The sequence below is a fragment of the Prosopis cineraria genome, unplaced genomic scaffold, assembly GCF_029017545.1.
Source record: "Prosopis cineraria cultivar Desert tree isolate PC_DT_omini unplaced genomic scaffold, ASM2901754v1 PC1117, whole genome shotgun sequence".
NCBI lineage: Eukaryota > Viridiplantae > Streptophyta > Magnoliopsida > Fabales > Fabaceae > Prosopis > Prosopis cineraria.
Window position 1 is genome coordinate 13,541 of NW_026556442.1, and position 22,482 is coordinate 36,022.

Consider the following 22,482-nt stretch of genomic DNA (forward strand, 5'->3'; position numbering starts at 1 on the left):
GAAATTTCATATTTGAGGTGGTAATGCTTAATCGATAGCATGAAAATGCCATTTGTTTTAATTTCATGAGAAAACAAAATTTTAAATATCTACACTTTACTCAAGTTTTACTATAAGTCTTTATATTTTTTTTTAATATTTTAAATTATTATATTTTTATTTTCTAATGTTCCAAGCCCTTATAACAATACTCATTGAGGAATTTAAAATATTAAAAAATAAAAATGTAAGGACATGAAATAAAAAAAATAAAAATATGTAACAAAACTCAAACAAATGTAAAGCTTTAAAGTTACATTTTTCCTAATTTCATTGAGGGCTTTGTCTCGTTAGATATAAAGAGAAACAGTTGGGTAAAGCATGGGAACGAACGCGTCATTTGTGTTGATTTCATCGACGGTGCTGTCCAGTTACAAGGAGAAAACAAAGGTCTGTGATGAAACATGTCATTTGCATCGTTTTTTTTTTTTCTTTTGGGCAAACCATTTGTATTATTTTTATTTGAGCTATGAACTTTTTTTTTATAAAATAAAATATGCCAACATCCCTTTTATTTTATCTTAGTTATAGATTTTTTTTCTATTTTTAAAACTTATATAAATCTCTTTAAAAATCAAAATCTATATAACACATAGCTCTCGTCTATTTTAAAAATTCCATTTTTATTCATTCAAAACTATTAATTAACCATTAAATCATATATTTTTAACTAAAATACCCCCTCTTTAACATAAATTTTGTTCAAGAGTCATTTAAATTTTCAAATAATAATTATAATAATAGAAAAATGATAATAAAATTTTACCAAAATGTATAAATGATAAATTGATAATCAGGTCTCTCAAAATATTATAATTTCTCTAAAATCCTTAGATATCTTTTTGATATTAATGATTTTAGGTTAAATGATTATCTCTAATTTAAAATAAAACAAAATAATGAGTTCATATAAGAAATTGTGATTTCTTCTTTAATTCTTATAATTTATAAAATAAAAATTAAGATTGCTTGAACAAAATTTATAATTAGTTATTTTCAAAACTTGAACTTAACGATAAAAAAAATTACATATGAGATGTAATTTTTTATTCAATTCTTACAATTTATATAATAAAAGTTATGATTTTTTAAACAAAAGTTATAATTGATTATTTTCATAATTTAGACTTCAATAATAAAAGAAATTTTATGTGAGAAGTTGTAATTTTTTGTTCAAATTTTATAATTCACATAATTAAAATTATGATTACTTAAATAAAAGTTGTAATTGAGAATGATTATTTTCATAACTTATTTCTCAACCATAAAATAAATTTCACATAAGAAGTTATTATTTCTCATTTAATTGTTCCAATTCAAAAAACAAAAATTTTGATTACTTAAACAAAAATTGTACTTAAAAAAAATGGAGCCAAACCCATTATTTTTATTTTAAATAAAGAACAATTTAGTCAATTAACATAAAGTTGTTCATGCCAGAAAAGTATCAAGGAATTTCAAAGGAATTATAATATTTTGAAAAACCTGATTATTATGTATATATTTCGTTGAGATTTTATTATCATTTTTCTTATAATATATAAGTTGACAAAATAATATTAATTAATTTAAATTATTAAACTAATAATTTAAGAAAAATTACATATAGGTCTCATAGATTAAACTTATTCACAACAAGTCTTATAAAATTCAAAAACTATAGCCAGATCTCTTGAGACCTGAGTCTAATTTAAGATTAAGTTATAATGATAATAATATCTTTATTAAACATACATTACATTAATCAAATAATTAATTTATAGTTATTTTATCAATAATTTGCAATTATAATTTTACCTTTTTACAATTTTTACTTCATATATTTAATAATTAAATAATTATATGTTACTAACAAAGTTTAATATTAATTATTTATAACTATTTTATTAGTAATTTATAACTATGATTTTAACTTTTTACAATTATAACTTTACATATTCAATAGTTAAACTGATCAATTTAATTATTAGATATATGAAGTTATAGTTTTAAAATGTTGAAATTATAGTTATCAATTATTTAACTCATGTAATGTATATATATTTCACAGGGACTTTATTATTTTTTTTAATTTAAATTTTTAATGAGACTTAAGTTTTAAGAGACTTAGTTGTAGTTTTTAAATTTTGTATGACTTATTTGTTAATAAGTCAGCTCCACAGGAGCTATTTATAATTTTTTTCTATAATTTATTAAATTAAAAAAAATCAAGTAATATATCATAAAATTTATAAAATAATTATTTATTATTATTATAACCAAATATAAAATAATGTTTTTTTTACAAAATTTTTATAAAATAAATATTTTTTTATAAAATCTCAAAATTTCTTAAAATTATTTATTTTTTAATCTTAAATAAATGAAGCTTAATGTACTATCTAAAATGAGACAGCACAATGAAAACTCAAAATGATATATATTTTTGCTTAATATTAAAATCATGGTATTGAAAATCGGATCAGACCGGCCGGATCAATCAGAAAACTGGTGACCCAGTCCTTTGTCCAGTCTAGGTTTATCCTTAACCCAGTGAGGGAGTGAATCGATGTAACCCAGTCAACCGGGTTATTATTTTTTCAAACTTTTACCTCTAAAATGACGTCGTTTTTTTTTTAATTTTTTAGAGCTCTGAGTTTGGAAATAAAATAAAAAAAGTGAAATTGAAGTCAAAAAATAAAAAATTAGAGGCAGAGCATACTAAGTTCAAAAATATAGTATTTTATTATTGTTAGACTTTTGAATGGTTGGATTTAGTTGAATGTTTTTATAATTAATGTCTTTTTATTTAAATTATATTATTTTAATCATGACCGGTTTGCCACCGATTCAATCTTCAATTCAACCTCGATTGAATTATTAACCTATGATTTAATATCATGATCGATTTAATGATTAATTCAATTTTACGTACCTTGATTAAAATACATGATATTGCTATTCTGGACTGGGTCGCGAAAGTCCAGTCCATTGCAAAATTTGCGATGCGGGTATAGGCTGATTGCTGGGAAGCATTCGGAACCTACGGATTTCGCGGTTGAGGGAAAGGAGGTAGCAAGACGGTGAAAAGAGAAAAGAAGGCTTAGCAGCAGCGAGAAATGAGGAAGTTCGATCCATGGCCTGTTTTCTTTAAGCGAGAGTGGAATCGGAATTGGCCCTTCCTGGTTGGCTTCGCCATCACCGGAACCCTAATCGTCAAGTTCACCGCTGGTCTTACAGAGGAAGATGCTAAGAAGTCTAAGTTCGTTCAAGAGCACAGGAGGTAACCTATCTATCACCATTCTTCAAACTCTATTATTTGCTGTATGAAATGAGTGCGCCTCTCATGTTTCCGATCGTGGCAAGCTGAAACAGTGACTCGTTAACTCGATGGCACAATACTCAGCTCTTTATGAATAAATTGATTATAGATTGTTAGTGGTAGCACGGGTCCCCTCTCCCTCCGGTTAGGCTAATGATAAAATCCCAGGATGAAAGGAGCATTAGGGTGCACCATGCAAGAATAATTCCAGGGAAAGTCATGGCTGAAGTGATTGGTGTATTGGTATTAGGCCTCTCTTGTCCTTCATGCCCGAGTTGATTTTCTTGCTGCATTGCCAAATTCTATCATTATTATTTTCTTTTAATCCATCCTAGCTTATGGATTTGGTTAACGAGGTTGCTTCGTTCTTATGTTCCAGGTGATTCCAAGTGGTGTGTATGGCTTCCAGCTCTGCACTTTGTTTTCAGCGTCATAGTCGAGAGGTTTGGTGTTATAGATTGTAATAACAGAAGAGGGTTTCGGCATTGATCTTTGATTAACAATGGAAAAAGATCCTTGCCAAGCTTTCAATTAAACAATAGATTGACTTTTCGATTTTTTGGTTGAGTCGTTAACGTCAATCCTTATGCTTGAAAAATACATGATATTGTTTTTAGCAATGGCATTCATCTACAGAAAGTGATTTACCTTTTTGCCTTGTTTTCGTTTTCTATTAAACATACTAATCCATTTCCACAAACGGATTCAGTTTCCCATCAATATCACCGGGATAAAAATAGAATATAGGATGCGAGTGTTCTTCAATTTAATTTTTAATAAAATATATATTTCTCAAAAGAAAATCTCAAAAAAAAAAATGATAAGTCAATGCTTGTTTTTGTGACAATGGATTATAAAGGCAACCCTAAGCTGAACAAAGAAGACGCAGAAAGGTAGCCAGCAGAGAGCAGACTATTGCTACATGAAGAAGACAGGCAAAGAAAGAGGCATCATTGAGAAAAAGGAAAAATAAAGAAAGAAAGAAAGAAAATGAGAAGGTAATAAGGCTGCAAGGTTTGGACTAGAAAAAGAAGTTTCAGTTAGATTGAGAGTAGGGACCAATTACTTGGTAGTCAACGAAAAATATTGAAGCGTCCAAAAAGAATACTAGATCAGCAGCTCGTGTCGTGTTCACCATGTTAAGCAAGGTAGCACTAGGGACATGGGCCATAAAAGTCCAGTTAAAATTAAGATGCTCCAGGCTCCAATGATATTGCTTGGGCTTGAATTTTTTTAAAATTGGCATCACAGATTCTAATTTCTCTTTACCTTTGACCGGAGATTTGAACTTAGCATTGTCATGCGAATAAAACTATATACATACATACATACATATATATATATATACATATATATATATATATATATATTAGTACGATCGAGATAGGTGAAATTTTCATGACTTAAATTGATCAATTCTGAATGATACCATCACGCTGACCGAATAATTTGATTGCAAGTTTTCAAATAAAATTATCAAGTATTGACTAAGCACCTTCACATTACAAAGGGTAAGATCGTTAGCAAAATTGATCTCACTAGCCACAAGGGCAAACCCATACTCCATAATTCAGCACAATCAAAAGAAAAATAATACATAATTTTTCTTACCTAATTAAATTTATTTTCTTTCTTGCTTGTCAAGAAAACAATTCTTACAGACAAAACCCTAAGCTGAAGTCTCGCATAAATCACTCATTCCCTCCTAAGCAAAATGTTTATCACAACCCAAAGTCAAATTCAGCTCGTCTTAAAACGCCAGTTACCCTCTTGTAGAATTCTGGTTCTTCCTTCTTTATATCATCTACTGTCCGTGACTCATGCTCATCCGCCTGAACAAATAAAGAACTAAATTATCCATCTAAATATGTTCAAGTATTGAAAACAGATATCAAAACATCATCTAAAACATGTTATCTTCACAATGATTTTGACAACTCTAATACAAGGACGAAGAGAGAACCACTACAACGCGACAGCAGCAAAAGAGGGCACTCGTTTGATAGCTAACAAAATCTTTCAGCCACTATTTTTCAGTTTAGCAATTGGGTGTTGTTTTGCAGGTTACAGCTATAGTTTGGCACATAAACTCGTTATTATTAGTTTTAATCTTCCAGCCACACCCAGAAATCTGAACACTGGTTATAATCAAACGCAGCTTTGAATTTTTCATATATCACCTACTAAATAATATTTCAAATAAATTTTCAGGATCTCGCAAAAAAAAAATTCTTTTAATCTTATTTATAAGTTATTTTTAACATGTTTTAATGGAACAAAGAAAAACTTTAAAACTCATTAAGTCTGTTGACAAGTTTAAGAAATTCACAACTTTGTCCCTCCCTATTAAATATACATAAATAACTTACTTTCTCTCACCAATTTAAAGGGAGGTAAAGCAGGAAACCTATGATAAAAAACCAATAACATGCCTTATAAATACGATCATAAAAATTCTCTCTCTACTTTATAAATAGAACCAGAGGGAGTATTCTAGGAATATATGAAATTCAGAGGTCCATTTTCGTAATAGCACCTAAGTAACAAATGATGCTTAGTGCAGAAAAGTCACATTTCACGATTGTACCCTTTATGAAGCAGTGGTTGTGTCATGGGCGGTGCACTTCCTATTTAAATAGGGTGCGTATATAGAGACATGCATCGAATAAATAGGCATTCCAGACAAAATAAAGCTCACTCCCGGGACGGCAGTTACTAAATTACCTCTTTGAATTTTAAAAGAATTAGATTTGAAACATTGGCTGGTTTAGTGCGATCCCACCTGAACAGTCAAAGCAGAAAAGATTCAAATGAGTTCAAAGTCACTAAATATACATGGAAATTTTATAGTAAAGAGAAAAAGAGATCAAAATGTGCAGTAAGATTAGGTTGTCATCCCATCTATACAACACTAAAGCTTTTAGACTTCACTCTTATTTTCTCTTTTTGGTGGAAGGGCATCTCTGTAAGCTTCACTAATGATTTAAGCATATTTCTTTCCATAAAAAGTCACTCTTTCTTTCTTCCTTTCTTTTTTAAATTGGGGAAAACAAATTTGTCTCAAATGTTTAGATGACATGGACATGTATTTTGAGTACGTGTAATCTAATAGAAAATTAAAGCGAAAGTCAAAGATTTCAGACCTACGTTCCTACTGATAGAAAGAGCAAGCCACCAGAGTGCCTAAAGGGACGTTAATTAGAGTAGGTATATGCAACTTGAAAGGAATTGGTCTTACGTTTAAGAGAAGGAATGCATGTAATTCAGTAATTGAGCCAAGCTTCGAAATGACACACTACAGGACAACAGAGTCATCCATACCTTACAAGCATCAATTCATTAACTGATCGCCACATCCCTCGTCCAACATCTTTCGCAAACTGCTCTCTAGCACTTCTGCCGTGCCACAATTCTTTGGCAATATACATCACTTCTTCCACATCAACCTTTGAAGTGGGAACAAAGACAACAGATGATAGAAAACATGCGTAATTCTTTTGTGGGTAATAAAACAATCACATGTATAGAATTAAACACAGTCAAACACAAAAATTAGACGAATTTGTTGTAGTATTTAATTGCAACTTTGCAGAATCCACAATGATTGCGTTGAGGCATGCCAGCTGCTTTAAGAATCGCTAAAATGTCCACTAACGATAGTACATTGACAGTTTTAATTTAAATAAAAGAAATTTTGCTAAGGATAACAGTAAAATACTACTTGGTCGATAATATGTCTTCAAAAGAGAATAACAGGAAATTCTCATAACAAAATCAAAGGAGCAAAATGCCAGAATAACTCGCAAATGACAGAAAGTTTGTCAACCTCTCTGCATGTCAAAAACATATTCCCTTTATATATATATATATATATATATCCTTTTGCAGAGCGCCAAAGGGAAGCCATATAAGAAATTCTATCCCATAACTTATGTAGAGGTAATGTCGTAATGATATGCTTTTGAAGATGCAGATATTCCTACCAACCATATAAACCAAATTATCCTGTAAACTGCACATTGTTTCTTCTTTTTGTAACCAAACTTTTGAAATAAATTATAGGAGATTACTCCAATATTTGACCAAAAAAAGAGATTACTTCAATATAATAGGCACTTCTGAAATACCAGGAAATAGGTGGGTCCATGCTTTATAGCTAAGAACTTAAGCAATTAAGAGAAGGCTATTATGGGTTTGATTCACATACCGCCAGTTCTGAGTAGTCATAGCCCTAAGGATTAGGGCATGGAAAAATATACGTTCCCATACCTTGTCCTGAACTTTAATCTACTTAAGTGAATGATAGAGGCAGGGACAAAACTCCCAACTGTTTGGTCATGGAGGCTCCAATATCATGTCAAGGAGCATTATAATAAACTATTAGAACTTCGAAGAAATTATAGGAATGGTTTCAATGCTTCTATCTCTAGACATGTATAAATATTCTTCAAGCAAGAACTAGAATGAGTTTAATTTAAGAATAATAACTTATAAGTCTGTTGTTAGTTCTAAATCAATTTAAATCCTTTAGCTATATCATACTGTGTGTGGTTTAGCATAAGGGGAAAAAAATCATTAGGTTCTTTCCAGGAGCGTTAGTTTTGAGGATATACATGAAAGTCATGTAAATGAACTATATTGGCAAGCTAACCAGTTATTTTAACTCGCCCAACTCGAGGTGTAGCTATTTTCCTTTAGCTCAGTCAGTTTAAATAACTGCTTTGACCATGCGCTCAAGGGTCATTTTTGGATGAGTTTCAGCGTGGCTCAATCTTCAATGGATCAATCTGATAGAGCTGGTGATTCCCAAAAGATTTTCCTGTCATTTCCTAAGGCTAACAGTAGACAATCTAGCAGGGAGGTGATTTAGAGAAGACTAAGACCAGTGGTCAAGAGGTTTATTTGAAGGTTTATAACTGTAAAATTCAAACGATAAAAGAAAAGTCAGGTTAGGTGCAGCCTAGGATATGGGTACTGTCAGTAGGGGTAATGACTACTTTTTGACTCTTTAAATATGTACTTCCGTGATGAGGGATGGAGAGGACTATTGGAGAATTGTGGTCAAGTGAGAAGAGTTCTGGCCTCTGGAATCCCAGATTAGGGGTGGAGAAGATCATATTTTCTTCATCATTTTATCTTTCTACTTCAGTTTGTATTTGTGGGACACCAGTGTTCATGTTGCTGCTTAGAGCGTGTAGTTTATGTTGTTTCATGCTCTGTAATTGCCATCTGAGTGTAGTTTCAGTCTTTATTTTGATTGTAATCCCACTCTATTGTTCAGCAATAGTAATTATTGGTTACATTTACAGTGTATTTTCTGGTTTTGCTTATTTTTAAGCTTAATAGAGTAGAGGGTTCCATCACAATCCATGAACAGTAACATGAATAAGGAGATTCTGGTCCAGAGGAAGGCATCAGATTAGTTAATTTTCACCTTCTCATGCCTAACGGGCCTGCTGTAACTGAAACTTTAGGAATACAAAGAGAAATGAGCAAGTTGGGCATGGCCCAATTAAAGCCGCTGAAAATCCATTCTAGTAAGGAGAAACGAAGTAAGATGATTGGGAGGGAAGCAAAGAAAATGAAGGATGGTAGTAGCTAACTGACACATGGTGATTGTGAAGTGACAAGCAGAAAGGAAGGAATATTGAGGACTCAGGGCTGAGGAGGGAACAAAAAATCTAGAGAAGGAAACCTGAGGAGAGGATCCAGCCTCTTGAATGCCGGATACCTTTCAAGTTATTATCTGCATGTTAGTTCTTATTTTGCTCTATAGCTATGTCATAACTATATTTCTGTTTCTGTCATATCAACTCTAGTATTTGGATTGAATAATACAGAGCAGCAGAGTTTCTATCAAATTTCAAGATAATTAGTAGCTTAAGTGTTAATTATGTTACTGTTTGGAGCTACCCCAGGGGCATCCCGGCAATGCCTTCAATTTCTCTTGCATTAGCTCAATTGCAACTCCTTCAATTTCGAACTGCTTATTCAAAGACCAAAGACGCCAGTGCTCGTGGAACTCCTAGTCAATTATATCTCACTTTGAGCATCTTTAACACACTCTTCAGAAAATCACGGCAGCATTTTCATCCCAATTTAATCACTTTTTTACTATCCCATTTTAGTTTTCGACATGGTACATACCTTAAACCAAGCCTTCCAACCTACAAAGAGCGATCTAAATCCTAGTTCTCACAAAATCTAAAGTTTCCACTTGAGATAATTTTTATGTCAAAAAATTAAATAATGACAGATTGTAGAAGTAATAATCACATACAAGGAAAAGTTGGTGAGACATCTATTGATAAGAAAATAATAGAAAATTGTTTGAGATAGTTTGAACATGTAGAAAGAAGGCTGCTGAAGGCACCAAAGAAGAGGGTGGACATATGGTCTAAGTCTAGAGTTTTGTGAAAAAGGGTAGAAGAAGGTCAAAGAAAACACTCAATAAAGTTATTGAATGAGATCTTTTGATTAACAATATATCTAAAGTTTTGGTTGTTGATAGAGCACAATGACATTATGCAATATATGTAGCTGACTCCATCTATTAGGATAAGGCCTGTTGTTGTAAAAGTAGTAACACACAAAATATATCTTTCAAGTAACACAGAATGTTTGTGTGCAGAGAAGGAATATAAACATATAAATTACTCAGATGCCCCACTGTCCATGCACTCCTAGCAAGGATATGCTACCCAACAATAAAGTTATATACTTTGACAAGATGTCCGTAAGGTAAACTTCATACCTGCACATGCACAGCTGAGCCATACAATGACTCCTCATGCTCAATTAGGCGCTGATGAAGAGTATGGTAATGATCCGTGTCAAAATTGACTACAGGTTCTGTTTGAACTTGCAACCCTGCTAGACATGTCACAACATAGGAGGCCATGACTTGTCCAAATATTGCCGGGATGGAGCCCAGCACAGGTATGATACGGACCCTAAAGCCTGGTACAATCTAGCAACAGATAAGATGTCAGCAATCTAAGCCATTACAGCAGACTCATGGCGATCCATGTCATTAAACATTACAGTAATGATAATAATCAGCAAAGCATAAACTACATTACCAAACAATAACAAGCATATCGGTGGTATTATTAGTAAGTCAAAAATTAACAAAACCAATACCCTCACCTGATAGTCTGAAGGGTTTTCCTCTTCTCCACTTGGTCCTTTGAATGGAAGCAACTTTACTTTGGGTTTCTCTAAAGAAAAGGCAACAGGAATACCACCTTCAATGCCATGATCTTTCCTCAAGCGGTGTCTTACCTAATAAAGGTATGATAATATAATTATTGTCAGAAATCTTGACAATAGCAATATAGGCAAAGGGGAAACATCACCATGAAAAAGCTTGCTCTCATGTTGGCTTTTATTTTCTTTTCATAGTAACACTTATGTTGAACATCAAATATTGATATTCCAAGTAACATGAAAAGTATGCCAAGAGGACAATCTTGTCTAGATTACCCATGAATCTATAAACTGATCTATAAAATTTGGTCTTTTAAAGATTCTTGCATCCAAAAGAGTTCCAACCTTTGTGCGGACACATGCTTTTTAGTACAAGTATTTTGCTGAGTATATGAATGCATGTGAGAGAAGGCAAGACATTGGTTTACTCTTAGGATACATAGGCGTTAGTGCATACAATAGGGAAAGGAAAAACTAAGTAGCAGGTTAAACTGCCTAAGCAATTACAATATGCGGTTTTAGGCCCAACAAAATATAAGTAATAGTAAAAAAAGGCAATGTCAAAGTATTACAGCTCGAGATAATGGATCATTAGTGGATTCTCTTAGATCAGCAATGCGTATTCTTGTTGGATCGGCCCGAGCACCAGCTCCCATAGCAGATAGAACCTTCAATCCCCTACGTACACATGCAGCAAGAAGGGCCACCTATCACAATCCACAATCAAGCAATTGAAAGTGAACTCAAGATCATTACGTGTTAGCATAAGAATGACTTTAAAAAGGGAAGATGATCATAAGGTAGGAATGTGTCATTGGGTTTCATCCTTCCAGGAAGCCAAACCATATTGACTAGTGTACATATATCTACAACCTTTGCTGATACATCTACAATCTCAACAATTCTCACAACTCTGAGTGTAAGCATTCAAGTGAATTAAAAATCAATCATTGATGTAAAAGCAAAAACTACTTTTACGATTATTAGGTATACTATCTGATAAAGCCCGTTATTTTCCTAAGACATCGGAGGAAGTCAAAGGGGAGGAATAACTCTAGTGGAATACTTTAACTGGTCCAGGAACTTATCCTTCAGTCCCTAGCCGTAAGGAACAGTAATTTGTGATCTTTTGTCATGATTAGAATCTGTGGGTAGTATAGGCTGTGTGTAAGCCATGCGCTGAGGTATTAGTCGTCTTTTGTTGGAGAGTGGGGGTTAAAAAGGATAATGAAATTGTGAGGAGAGACTGGCCTCTCGAATGCCAGTGGGAGGGAACTTTTATTTTGAAGCTTGTAATCTGGTGGCAGAGTTATTTTGATTTTATAGAGGAAATAGAGTTTTTGCCAGAATCAGAGAGTGTTTCTTGTAACTCTCATTTGGTTCATTCAGCTCATTATTACAAAAAAACATCAGCATTTTCCTCTCATATTTAGTGCTGTTATTGTCTTATTTATCGTTTCTGTTGTATTACTGGTTTGGGTCACATTACTATCCAAATTCATCAAGTTGGGGTATGTCTATGATGTATGAAAAATATTCCTTAAAAGGGAGAATACTAGCACACATCAATATAATAAAATAATGAGTAATTCAATAGAAGATACCTTGTATCAATGTTGTCAATACAGTCCAGAACAAAATCAGGATGGCCTGAGAGAATTTCTTCTTCAGTAGATGTATCATATAACAGAACTTTTGCATCTATTTGGCACTCCGGGAAAATAGATAAGAAAATGCTCCTTGAGGCACTGAGCTTTTGGGATGCCAACATCTGCTCTTGTTGCAACAGCGTGTCGATTTAGTGAAGAAAGAGAAACCTTCTCATTTAATAAATAAATGAGTATATTATTGTAAAAAAATCTATAAAGATTCTAATGCAACCAAATATGACATAAATTTACAATTCCTTCTAATTTATGAGATGTTTTAAAAAAAACGATTTATGGGCTTCTTAAGTCATACAATGGCTTATACTAGGGTAAATAACAGCACACGGCTGTAAAGGTGATATCTGAAGCTTTTAAAAATATCTTTAGCAGGAAGATAAAAGCAAAAGTACCCAGTTGATATTTGATTCCCCTCCAGTTTTTTAAACCAACAATCAACATCATTACATCTTTACTCTTCACATATAGATTTTAAAACTTACATTGACAGGACATGTTCCTTATTACAGAGGGTATCTAGCATCTGAAGGAAAGATGCTCCAAATTAAATTAAAATGCTTCGAACCATGTTTCAACAATTGACTTCATAAAACATTATGATGTAATATAAGTTGGCAAAAAAAACCACCACTTATGGCACTTGAAAAAATTAATAAAATACAAACATTAGGAAAGCATACATTAATTACAAACCAGCCCATCAGATAGAGGCTTGGACATAAGTAGTTTGAGGTTCCACCTTTCACAAGGAAACAGAGCACAAAACAAACAGGGATGACACACTGAAACCCTAATACAAAGAAAGAAATGGAGAAAACAAAACATAGAGAAGGAAAGATATTGCAGAAAGAAACCTGGTCAAAGTCCACTAGAAGTAGCTTGCCAACCCCTGACCTCAAAAGCATAGATGCAGCATGACTACCAACCCCTCCAAGGCCAATGACCACAACATATGATGCAGTCACTTTCCTTTGAGATTCAAAACCAAAGAACTGAATGTTCCTATTAATACAATGAATATTCCAGAGGAAAAAACTGTTTGATAAGTAAACGCTCAAGAAAAAGACATCTCTCATAAACGTGACTCATATCCCTTAGAATGTGAAGATGTACCATAAATAAATCTATAACATTAAGCGATGATATAGAGACTAAAAGAGATGTTGTCTTAGTAGTCACAAAAGACAGAAAAAAAAGCTTCATTCTCACTGGGCCAAAACATAATAGCTAAAATATAATAATTGCTCTCTAATCAGCTTGTTCACATTAAGCAAGCCTAAGAAACAAGCCACAAGCCTGTGCAATAATGGTAACTCAAATTTGTTGGTTTATTAGTCTCAAGACTCATCATACAGACAAAGTAACATGTAAAAACCTTTAATTGCCTATCAAAGCTAGTAAGACAATATGCATGACAGAAATCTATGAAGTGACATCCAGACTAAATTAAATGTCTAGACATATAGAACAACTAGTTGATGCAAAACGGAGGAGGGGCAAAGGGAAAAGAGAGAGAGAGAACAGAGATCAAGAGATTAAAGAGAAGAGAAAAACTCAAAAGGAAGTCAAATAATACTCAATTCTTATCCATTCAAAAAGGCATGCAAAAAAAATGTGTTAAGGTACTATTTATAGGCCTGAACCCTAGTACTAAAATCAAAGCATTAAAAGTGAGAATATTTAAGGAATCTGGAATCCTAATAATTTAATGCAAATATTCTAAAATAATTTAAAAGATAATCTAGTAATCTAAAAGATTACATTTATTTAAATCAAATCCTAATTCAAGTCTAAGTAATCATCTTGATAAAATGAAAATCCTAAATCTAATTAGTTAGATATCCCATCACCATTACATCAGCATAATACCAAAAGGCCAAATATATTGATTCATAAGATTGGTATTGACCTACACTAGCATAAGAGCTACTAGCCAATGGTCTTGCTGTGAATAAGATCGTAACACATGTGCCAACAAGTTCCACAATATAATACATAGTGAGGCAAAGAGATAATTTATTAAATGGAATTGTGAGATTAAGGGTGACAACTTGGCATACCTAGTCAGGTGTTCAGAAACAATCTCATCATTTAGAAGATCTTCCTTAGCCACCTTATCATTCTTCTTATGAGTGGCAGTACATTTCTCCATACCTGTACAAGACACAAGACCCACACTTACAACAAAACACTGAACAACAACCAGTGTTCTTAATTCTATGGCATGAAGTAAAACTTTGTCCATGTGAGAGCACAAACTACGTATTGCAACCTAGTTGATAATTGAAACACATGAACAGTATTCCTTAGCAAATGTGCATGACCTGCAGTAGAATAGCAGGATAACTGCCACAATAGGCATAAACATCACTGTGCCACCACTATCATCAATAAACCTAAAATTACTATTTGTTAAGCAAAAATTGCAAACACCACATAATAAATGGAAGGGATTGAATACAAATAATTCACTATACCCCATATAACCACATTCAGATTCAACCTACAGTATCATTAGCCAGCCCCTAAAAAGTCCGTTGTTTAGCAAGAACTTTTTATATGTATATGGCAATACTCTAACTTGCTCACATCAATGATCATCTGAATGTTACTGCAAATGCTTTTCTTTTTCCTATATTTACCCCATTTATGCTAAAACCAAGAAATTTCATATCAGGCAAAGATTAAGGGCATCAGATAAGAACAGGATTAATTAAAATCAGACAAGTTGAAGACAAAACATCACTTACCGTTTAATTCAGTAGTATTCTTTCCGCATTGCTGTACACTGCGTCTGCAAAAATCATAGTCAGTACCGTTGAAAAAAGACAAACTCCAAATCCAGGCAAGAGGCAACCACTAAGCGTTGCATAGTATTTGAAATATCCCGTTTTCCCAGCCTTAGCTTTCTTCCTAGCAGGCAACATCATGCCTCCAAAGACAAAATGATCATATTATTGGTTAGGCCCCAATTAATGAATACAAAGTTTCTAGTTTGCATTTACAACCCAAATTTTTCTCCCGGAACTCACACTATCTCCGTCACATGTACATTTAGACCCAAAGAGAGAGAGGCACGAAATAGTTCACTTGCTCATGCTACAGTTTGGAAACAAAGCTAAGCGTCCAAAAAGGTAATTTTAACTTATACATTTCTCGGTAGGCAAGTAGGTAGAGACTGACTCACTTTTGTAGAAGCTTTAGAACGAAGACGGTAGACACAGAGCCCAAGAGAGCTCCAGCTCCCACCAATGCCACATACTTGGCTCTGTCCATCCGCTTATGTATCTTTTTATCTTTGGTCGAAGAATAAGCTCTTGCCAAAACACCGTGTTCGAGGTCTTCCGAATCCTGGGAATTACCCTGCACGCCGACGTCCCTCGGCCGTTTTCCGGTTTCGTTGAATAGAGACGTCGTCAGCTGGCTCGAATGATTTGGACCTGAATCAGCCCTTTTCATTGGCTCGAGTTTTGGGTTTTTTTTTTCGTTGAGGGGTTTTTTTTTTCCCCGTAAGAATGAATATAAAAAAAAGGGAAGACTTGGTAGAGATAACCTAGTTGGAACTAAAATTATACCCAAGGATCAAATAGATTGAAAAAACCAAATTTATTATTTTATTTATAAAATAATTTGATTAAATGACTAAAATGCTCCTCTATGTTAACTAAAAAGAAATTAAAAAAGATGTACAAAATTCAATCACCAGAGCTTTGGTCATTGCTTTAATAATTGATGATACGTTTGCTGGAACTCGATCAGCAGATGAAGAGTTGTCAAAAAAATTCAACTCCCCTTAGTTATATGTAATCATCAAAGATTACATGTAAATTTAACAATCAAAGGATGTAAGAATTTTGACTTAAGGTTTAAGACTTCTAGCTTAAGAGCAAAAATTTTGGCTTAAGAGTTCAAGACTTTCTAGCTGAGAGCAAGGATTTTGGTTTAGGTGCAAGGCTTCTAGTTTAGATGTAAGGCTTTTGGATTTGAGATGCATGTATTCTAGCTTGGGGTTAAAAGTTTTAGCTGGAGTTCAAGAGATCTAGCTTAGATGCAAGCTTATGTTTAGGGTACACGTGTTCTTGCTTGGGGTATAAAGTTTTTGGCTTGGGTGCAAAGGATCTAGCTTAGGATACACGTGTTTTGGGCTTAGGGTGTAAGGTTTCTAACTTGAACAATTATATTTAATATCTTATAAATTACATGTAAATCAAGTACAAAAGTGTACCCACTATCACACCCCTATAATTACATGTAAATCAATATGAGAAAAATTTGTGAGCATATCTGAGAAATAATTTACATGTAATCTTTAATGGATTACATATAAATCAAATCCATAAAAAGCACGCCCTTATCAATCCCCTAGAATTACATAAAAATGATTATTGATTACATGTAAATCATTGTGGGAAAAATTTATGAGTATGCTTGACAATAATTTACATGTAATTTCTATTGAATTACATGTAAATCAAACACATAAAGCGCACGCCCCTGACAATCCCCAAAATTACATGAAAATGAATATAAATAACATGTAATCAATATGTGAAGAAACTCACAAGCATGATTAAGGAATGATTTACATATAATCTTTAGCAGGTTACATGTAAATCAAACACATAGAAAGCAGCTCCTATCAGTGGCCTTGAGTTACATGAAAAACAACTATAGATTACATGTAAAGAAATATATGAAGAAATTCACAAATATGGTTGAGGAATACTTTACATGGATTATATGTAAATCAAACACACAAAAAGTATCTTATTGTCATGTGCCTCTATTTACATGAAAATGATTAAGTCAGAAGCTATGCAACCTAAACTAGATCTTGCACCTAAGCTAAAACCCTTGCACTCTAAACCAAAATTCTTGCACCCTTAATTTTGCAACCCCAAATCAAAAAATAAGGGAACACTCACAATAAGTTCTCTTTTGTTTAAGTATTGTGTATTCTATAACAAGTCATATTAAACTGTAAATGATGCGAATTCAACATGTAACATGGAGGACAATTAAATTGTTCTTGAAAAATAAGTAAATGTAAAGAAGACGAATGAATAACAAAAGTTTCAATGAAACATCAATAATTATATTAGATTTTGGTCTATTTTTCTGTCAAATATGATCAAAATGATAAACAAAGATTATAGGCCATTTCATATCAAAAAATATACCATGGGGGTAAGAACAATATTAGGCCCCATGTTAAACTACATCTTACCCTACAAAAAAAAAAAAATAAGAGAGATGGCTATAAGTACACTTTAAAATACAATCACATTTTTATTTAATCTTTCAAGGAATTCCTTGATCAGTATTTCTTTGTAGCTCGCTTGAATTATGAGATGCGTCTAAGAGCTTTTTGACTTGAACTTTTTTTTTTTCTCATCTTCAGCTAAAACGTTATGCTTCAGTGCATCTAAAATATTATGTCTAAAATAAAATAATAGTTATCACAAACAGTTATTCAAACATTAACACACAACACCCACAAAATTGCAACTAGCAATTCAAAAGATTATTAAACATCCCATCACAATTTACAATTATCTTGTGAGAAATCTAGATTTCACATGCCAATTGATATGGGATGATTTAATGCTATAACAAGTTTGCCTTTTATTATTCAAATAACAAAGAAAATATATTAAAGACAAAATCACAATATAAAACACACTGATATTAATCCAATATCATAAGCTGATATGCCAATTATAAGGTAATGTTTAAAGTTATAAACTGAATAGATAAAAAAGATGACAGACTCAAAATATTATTGATACTTGAAACATAATTTTTTGGAGGTTCATTGTGATTTTTGAATACTTACATGATTTCATTATGATGTTATGAATGATTTAGTCAAGTAAATCATGGTCAAGTATTTCATCTACATTATATCTATTGAAAAATAAAGCAATTCTAAACAAAATGATTGCATTTTGTATGCATATGACAGAATGAAAAAGCTCACATATTTTCAAAACAAGACATTGAAATATAGGAAAAATTTGTTTGAATAAACAAGATCAACAAAAATACGTACTACATTACTGTTTATAATTTCTCCATTCTAGCAGCAACATTACAAGGTAGACATCTTGCTTTTTGGTTCTCAACAGAAGTTGTACAAAAATACAACAAACTCTTCTAAATTATAATAGTCATAAAAATTATAACAACTCATTTTATATGACATAGATAATAAGTTGGATTGAGCTAGCACTTAAATAGGATAACATTACCTCAATAGCTTTCCAGTTGTGGGTGCACAAGAGGACCTCCGTATACTTCTAAAGTAGAGGTAAGCAAATACTGCCCAATAAAAATGAAGAAAAAGAATAAAATCTCCAAACCATGCTCCTACTCTTTTTGCGTGGCAATCATGTACAATGTTCCAATAACATTAGTCTTTATTGTCTATAAAGTTTTTTAACTATCAGATTTTCTCAAGGTAAACTAGATAGATAGAACTTTCAAATCAATGATAATGGTATGACGGGAATTTCTACTTTGAATGGAAGATTAAAGTACAGTGATAATCATAGTAGGATAATAAGTGAAGACGCTGAAAGGAAATCACATAGAATTCAAAACCAGAATCACCTAGAAATTGAAGGGTCTCTCCCGCAAACAATGAAGGGAAATCGTCACTGTCACTGGAGCAAGTCATCGTCGCTATCACGAGGTTGAGATCAATGAGGAGTTTGTTTGTCACTGTCACTAAAGAAAGGAGGAAGTCGAATTGAAGAGTTGGTTGAAGATGTGGGGTTGAAGGCGATGGTTTGATGTCACTGTGTCATCCTTGTCAGTTTGCTGTCTCTTCCTGTGTTGTCGCACTTGCCACCCCTCGCCCAATCGCTTTCTCCTAGATGTTCTTAACCTCGCCCAACCAAATCCACTCCACACACTGCCAATGCTCTCCGTTACAGCCACGCTCAACTTTCCCTTGTTCAATTGACGTCTCTCTGCTTCTTCTCCTATTAGGATCATCTTGAACTAGCAGTTTTTTTTTTTTTTTAATTTCATTGATTTAAACATAGAGATATTTCGATCATTTATTTATATTATTAAATAAATAAAATATTTAGTTTGATTCTTGAATTCAACTTAATCTTTAGGCATAATTTCTCTTTTAACTTAGTCTTTTTTACCAATTCTTCAAAAAAAAAAAACTAACTCTAACTTCCTTTTTTAAGAGGAGAATGACAATAAAACGAAACATGTGAATGACAAATAAATACAGTAAAATATGATAATTATTTTATAATCATTAGGTAATTGTTCAGCATTTTTGGTTTTTTAGAAAAATAATATATTTGCTCCTTCCTCAACCCTTTTTTCCTCTATCTCCCACATCCACACATTTGCCCTTTGTTTCAGGACAATCCAGTAGAGAAGAACAAGGGAGGGATGTGGGAGACACAGGAAAGTAGGGTTGAAGGAGGGGTGCATATGTCATTTTTCAAAAATCAAAATACTACCTAAAGTCTAGAATAATTATCATATTTTGCAGTACATGTTGCCATTTACATTTGAAAGTATTTTATTACTATTTTTATTTTTTTAAGTAAAATATTGATGAAAGTAATGAGTAAACTTCTCTTAACTAAATTGTTACATAGAAAAGGATTAAAATTTTTCACCCAACAAAAAAAAAAAGAAAAGGATTAGAATTTAAATCCCCAATTACTTGTTTAAATCACAAGACACATGCCAACTTAATTAGTAAAAGACTCTGATTTCTAACCATTAATAAATTGCCACTCATAAAAAGCATTTTTATGTTATATATGAATGTAAGGCTGATAATAACTTTTATATTATAAATTCTTTAAAAACAAAATGTTTAATTTCAATTTTCATATACAAAATCTGATCGCTGATTTTTTTTTCCCAAGAAAAAGAAACGAATCATAATTCCCAATTTTATCTAAGGTCAAAATAATATGAGAGAACATTAATTACGAAAACTTTTTATAAAAACAAATCTACCAAGTCTCTATAACTCGGCCGAAAGAAAGACAAGTAAATCACGCCTATTCACCTTGTTTTTGTTGTTTTCTAAATAGAAAACAGATTTGATATGCAAAATACAAAAAAATAAAACCCAAGAAAAAATTCTTTAGATTAGAAATATCACTCATGTCCTTAAATAAAACCTAGACCCTATGTATGTAACAATTTAATTCGAAAATGTCTCCCCATTGTTCTCAATGCAGAGTCTACTTCTTATACTTAATAAAAAAACCGAAAGAAATTAATATATATTCCCTAACCACCACACAGAACATTAGGCCTTAGCCTCCCCAAGGAAAGGAACGTCGAGATGTTCTCTGTTGCTATAAGTTGGACTGCTCTTTGGCACAAGTTAAAATGAGAAGTTTTTACAAATACTAAATGTCCTACACATGAATGTACACAACTTCAGATTCTTCTCTCTTTTTTCTTTTTTGTCTTTTCGGGAGGAGGGTGGGTAATGACAATTATTCACAGGTGTTGTGCTCTCCAGTCCACTGCAAAATCATCTTCACTGTCATCATCGCTTGATGGCTCGTCACGTTTAGACTCCATTACCACCTCAGAAGTTTTACTACGCTTTGCATCTTTAGCAGCCCTTCAACTCCAATCTCCTCTTCCTCAACTTCTCCACTCTCTCTCTGTTGTTCCTGTACAAAGAGAAGAGCATAGAAGAGAGATTAGCAAAGGATGGAGATCAGAGCAAGATGAAGTAACAAAATAGGGTTTGAGTAGTATCAGAAACTAAGCATACTTCTGCTCTACGGATTCAGCTTCTTCAATCATTTCAGCAGCATCAATCTGCATTTGTAATAACAGACAGATCATTTTGCATATTTGCAGTGCACACATATCTCAGCGGTAAATCAATAGTTAATTAAAAATAGAGCAACAAGAAACTGAGAACCAGCACTCCTCTTCCTCAAACCGGTCATCCACCTCCTGCAAGTCGTCTTGAATCAACTTTTCAAATTCCTTGTACTCGTACTCCGTCCCTACAGAGGATTTAACAAAAGTCAATATTATTCAATGTTCAAATCTCTTGAATAATGCAGGAAAATAGAACACAGGACATTTGTAGTTTAAAAGATGAGTGATAGGATATGCTGGAATAGAGTTCACTCAGGAACTCGTCAATCCAACATGACAATGAAAAGATCATGCGATAACATGGAACTCGCGCCCATCATATTATTAAATTGCCACCAATTTGTTAATCAAAATCAATCACGAGAAGTTTCCAGAGGAAAGGGTGGAAACTCTGAATGGGTGCAGATTGACAGTGACCAGTGTTTCAATCACTCAAGGACCTCAGGGCATCCACAGTCCAACAAATTGTCCAAAATCTAAGCCTTCCACTTCAGGATCGTGACCTGGAATAAAATCATGCTAGAAAACACATCTGACATGCTTGTGACTTACAGATGTGGATTCTTGAAAAGCATGTTTGAACCATTTTAGTTCCTATTTCAAGTTTCTTTAAACAGCTCTGCAGCCTTCACACCACAGTTTAGAAGCAATCATTCTTTACAACAACTCATTGCCATGAGTTAAAGATATGACTTCACTTCCTGTAGCCAATAGGGACCTATTTACAATGTAATAGTTTCAACCTTCTCCATCACTTCTGATCGTGATTTATCACATGTGTCATCTGTTTCAGTGGAGCAGCCTAGCTACAGGCATTCTGCTCGGAGCTAGCATTGGGCAATCAGCAACAGATTTATGCTTAAGATTCTCTCCGCAATCCAATAGCATCAGCATTGATCCTTCAAGAAAATTTGTTAACTAATAATACAGCTAATCTAGCTAATCTAATGGACATGATAATTTTGGCATCACATCTATCATCCATAACAATCATACAACTACTAGTCAAAAGGGGCTATTCGTCACATCTTAAAAGTTTAAAACGGTAAAAGTAACGCCCATTTGTGCTTGCTTGCCAAACTGATTTTTCCATAGCTTTTAGGTTTTGTGGATGGACTTTCTTTCAATAATCTTTTTACACACCAAACGAACTTTTAGAAAATGTACTTTCTAGAAGGACTTTTGGGGGGTGTTGATGTAGCATCCAAAGACCCCCTAATACGTTAATTGACCAAATTATTGGCCAAAAAAAAAAAACGTTGTCAAAATTAAAATAGGAAGTCATTTGCCTTGGGTTCAAAGTTGAGGCAGGCCATTTGTAATTTAAGCCTAAAGGAAATTAGGACTTCCAATGACCTTAAATCCCCTTTC

At 33.0% G+C, this 22,482-nt stretch overlaps 2 protein-coding genes across 2 annotated transcripts; one reads left to right on the forward strand and one right to left on the reverse strand.

Annotated features, from left to right (window-relative positions):
- Positions 1-3,000: 3,000 nt before the first annotated feature.
- LOC129299323 (ATP synthase small subunit 6-A, mitochondrial-like) lies at positions 3,001-3,685 on the forward strand. Its single transcript, XM_054937785.1, has one exon. It carries the CDS (start codon positions 3,138-3,140, stop codon positions 3,303-3,305), a length of 168 nt encoding a protein of 55 aa, XP_054793760.1. The 5' UTR covers positions 3,001-3,137; the 3' UTR covers positions 3,306-3,685.
- A 1,092-nt stretch (positions 3,686-4,777) lies between these two features.
- LOC129299322 (tRNA threonylcarbamoyladenosine dehydratase 2-like) lies at positions 4,778-15,735 on the reverse strand. Its single transcript, XM_054937784.1, is given in 12 exon segments — positions 4,778-5,172; positions 6,065-6,122; positions 6,662-6,786; positions 10,095-10,310; positions 10,490-10,624; positions 11,122-11,258; positions 12,155-12,281; positions 12,283-12,366; positions 13,071-13,218; positions 14,277-14,370; positions 14,967-15,010; positions 15,404-15,735. Coding segments are annotated over 12 exon segments (1,551 nt in total). The 5' UTR covers positions 15,676-15,735; the 3' UTR covers positions 4,778-5,061.
- Between the last annotated feature and the right edge of the window lie 6,747 nt (positions 15,736-22,482).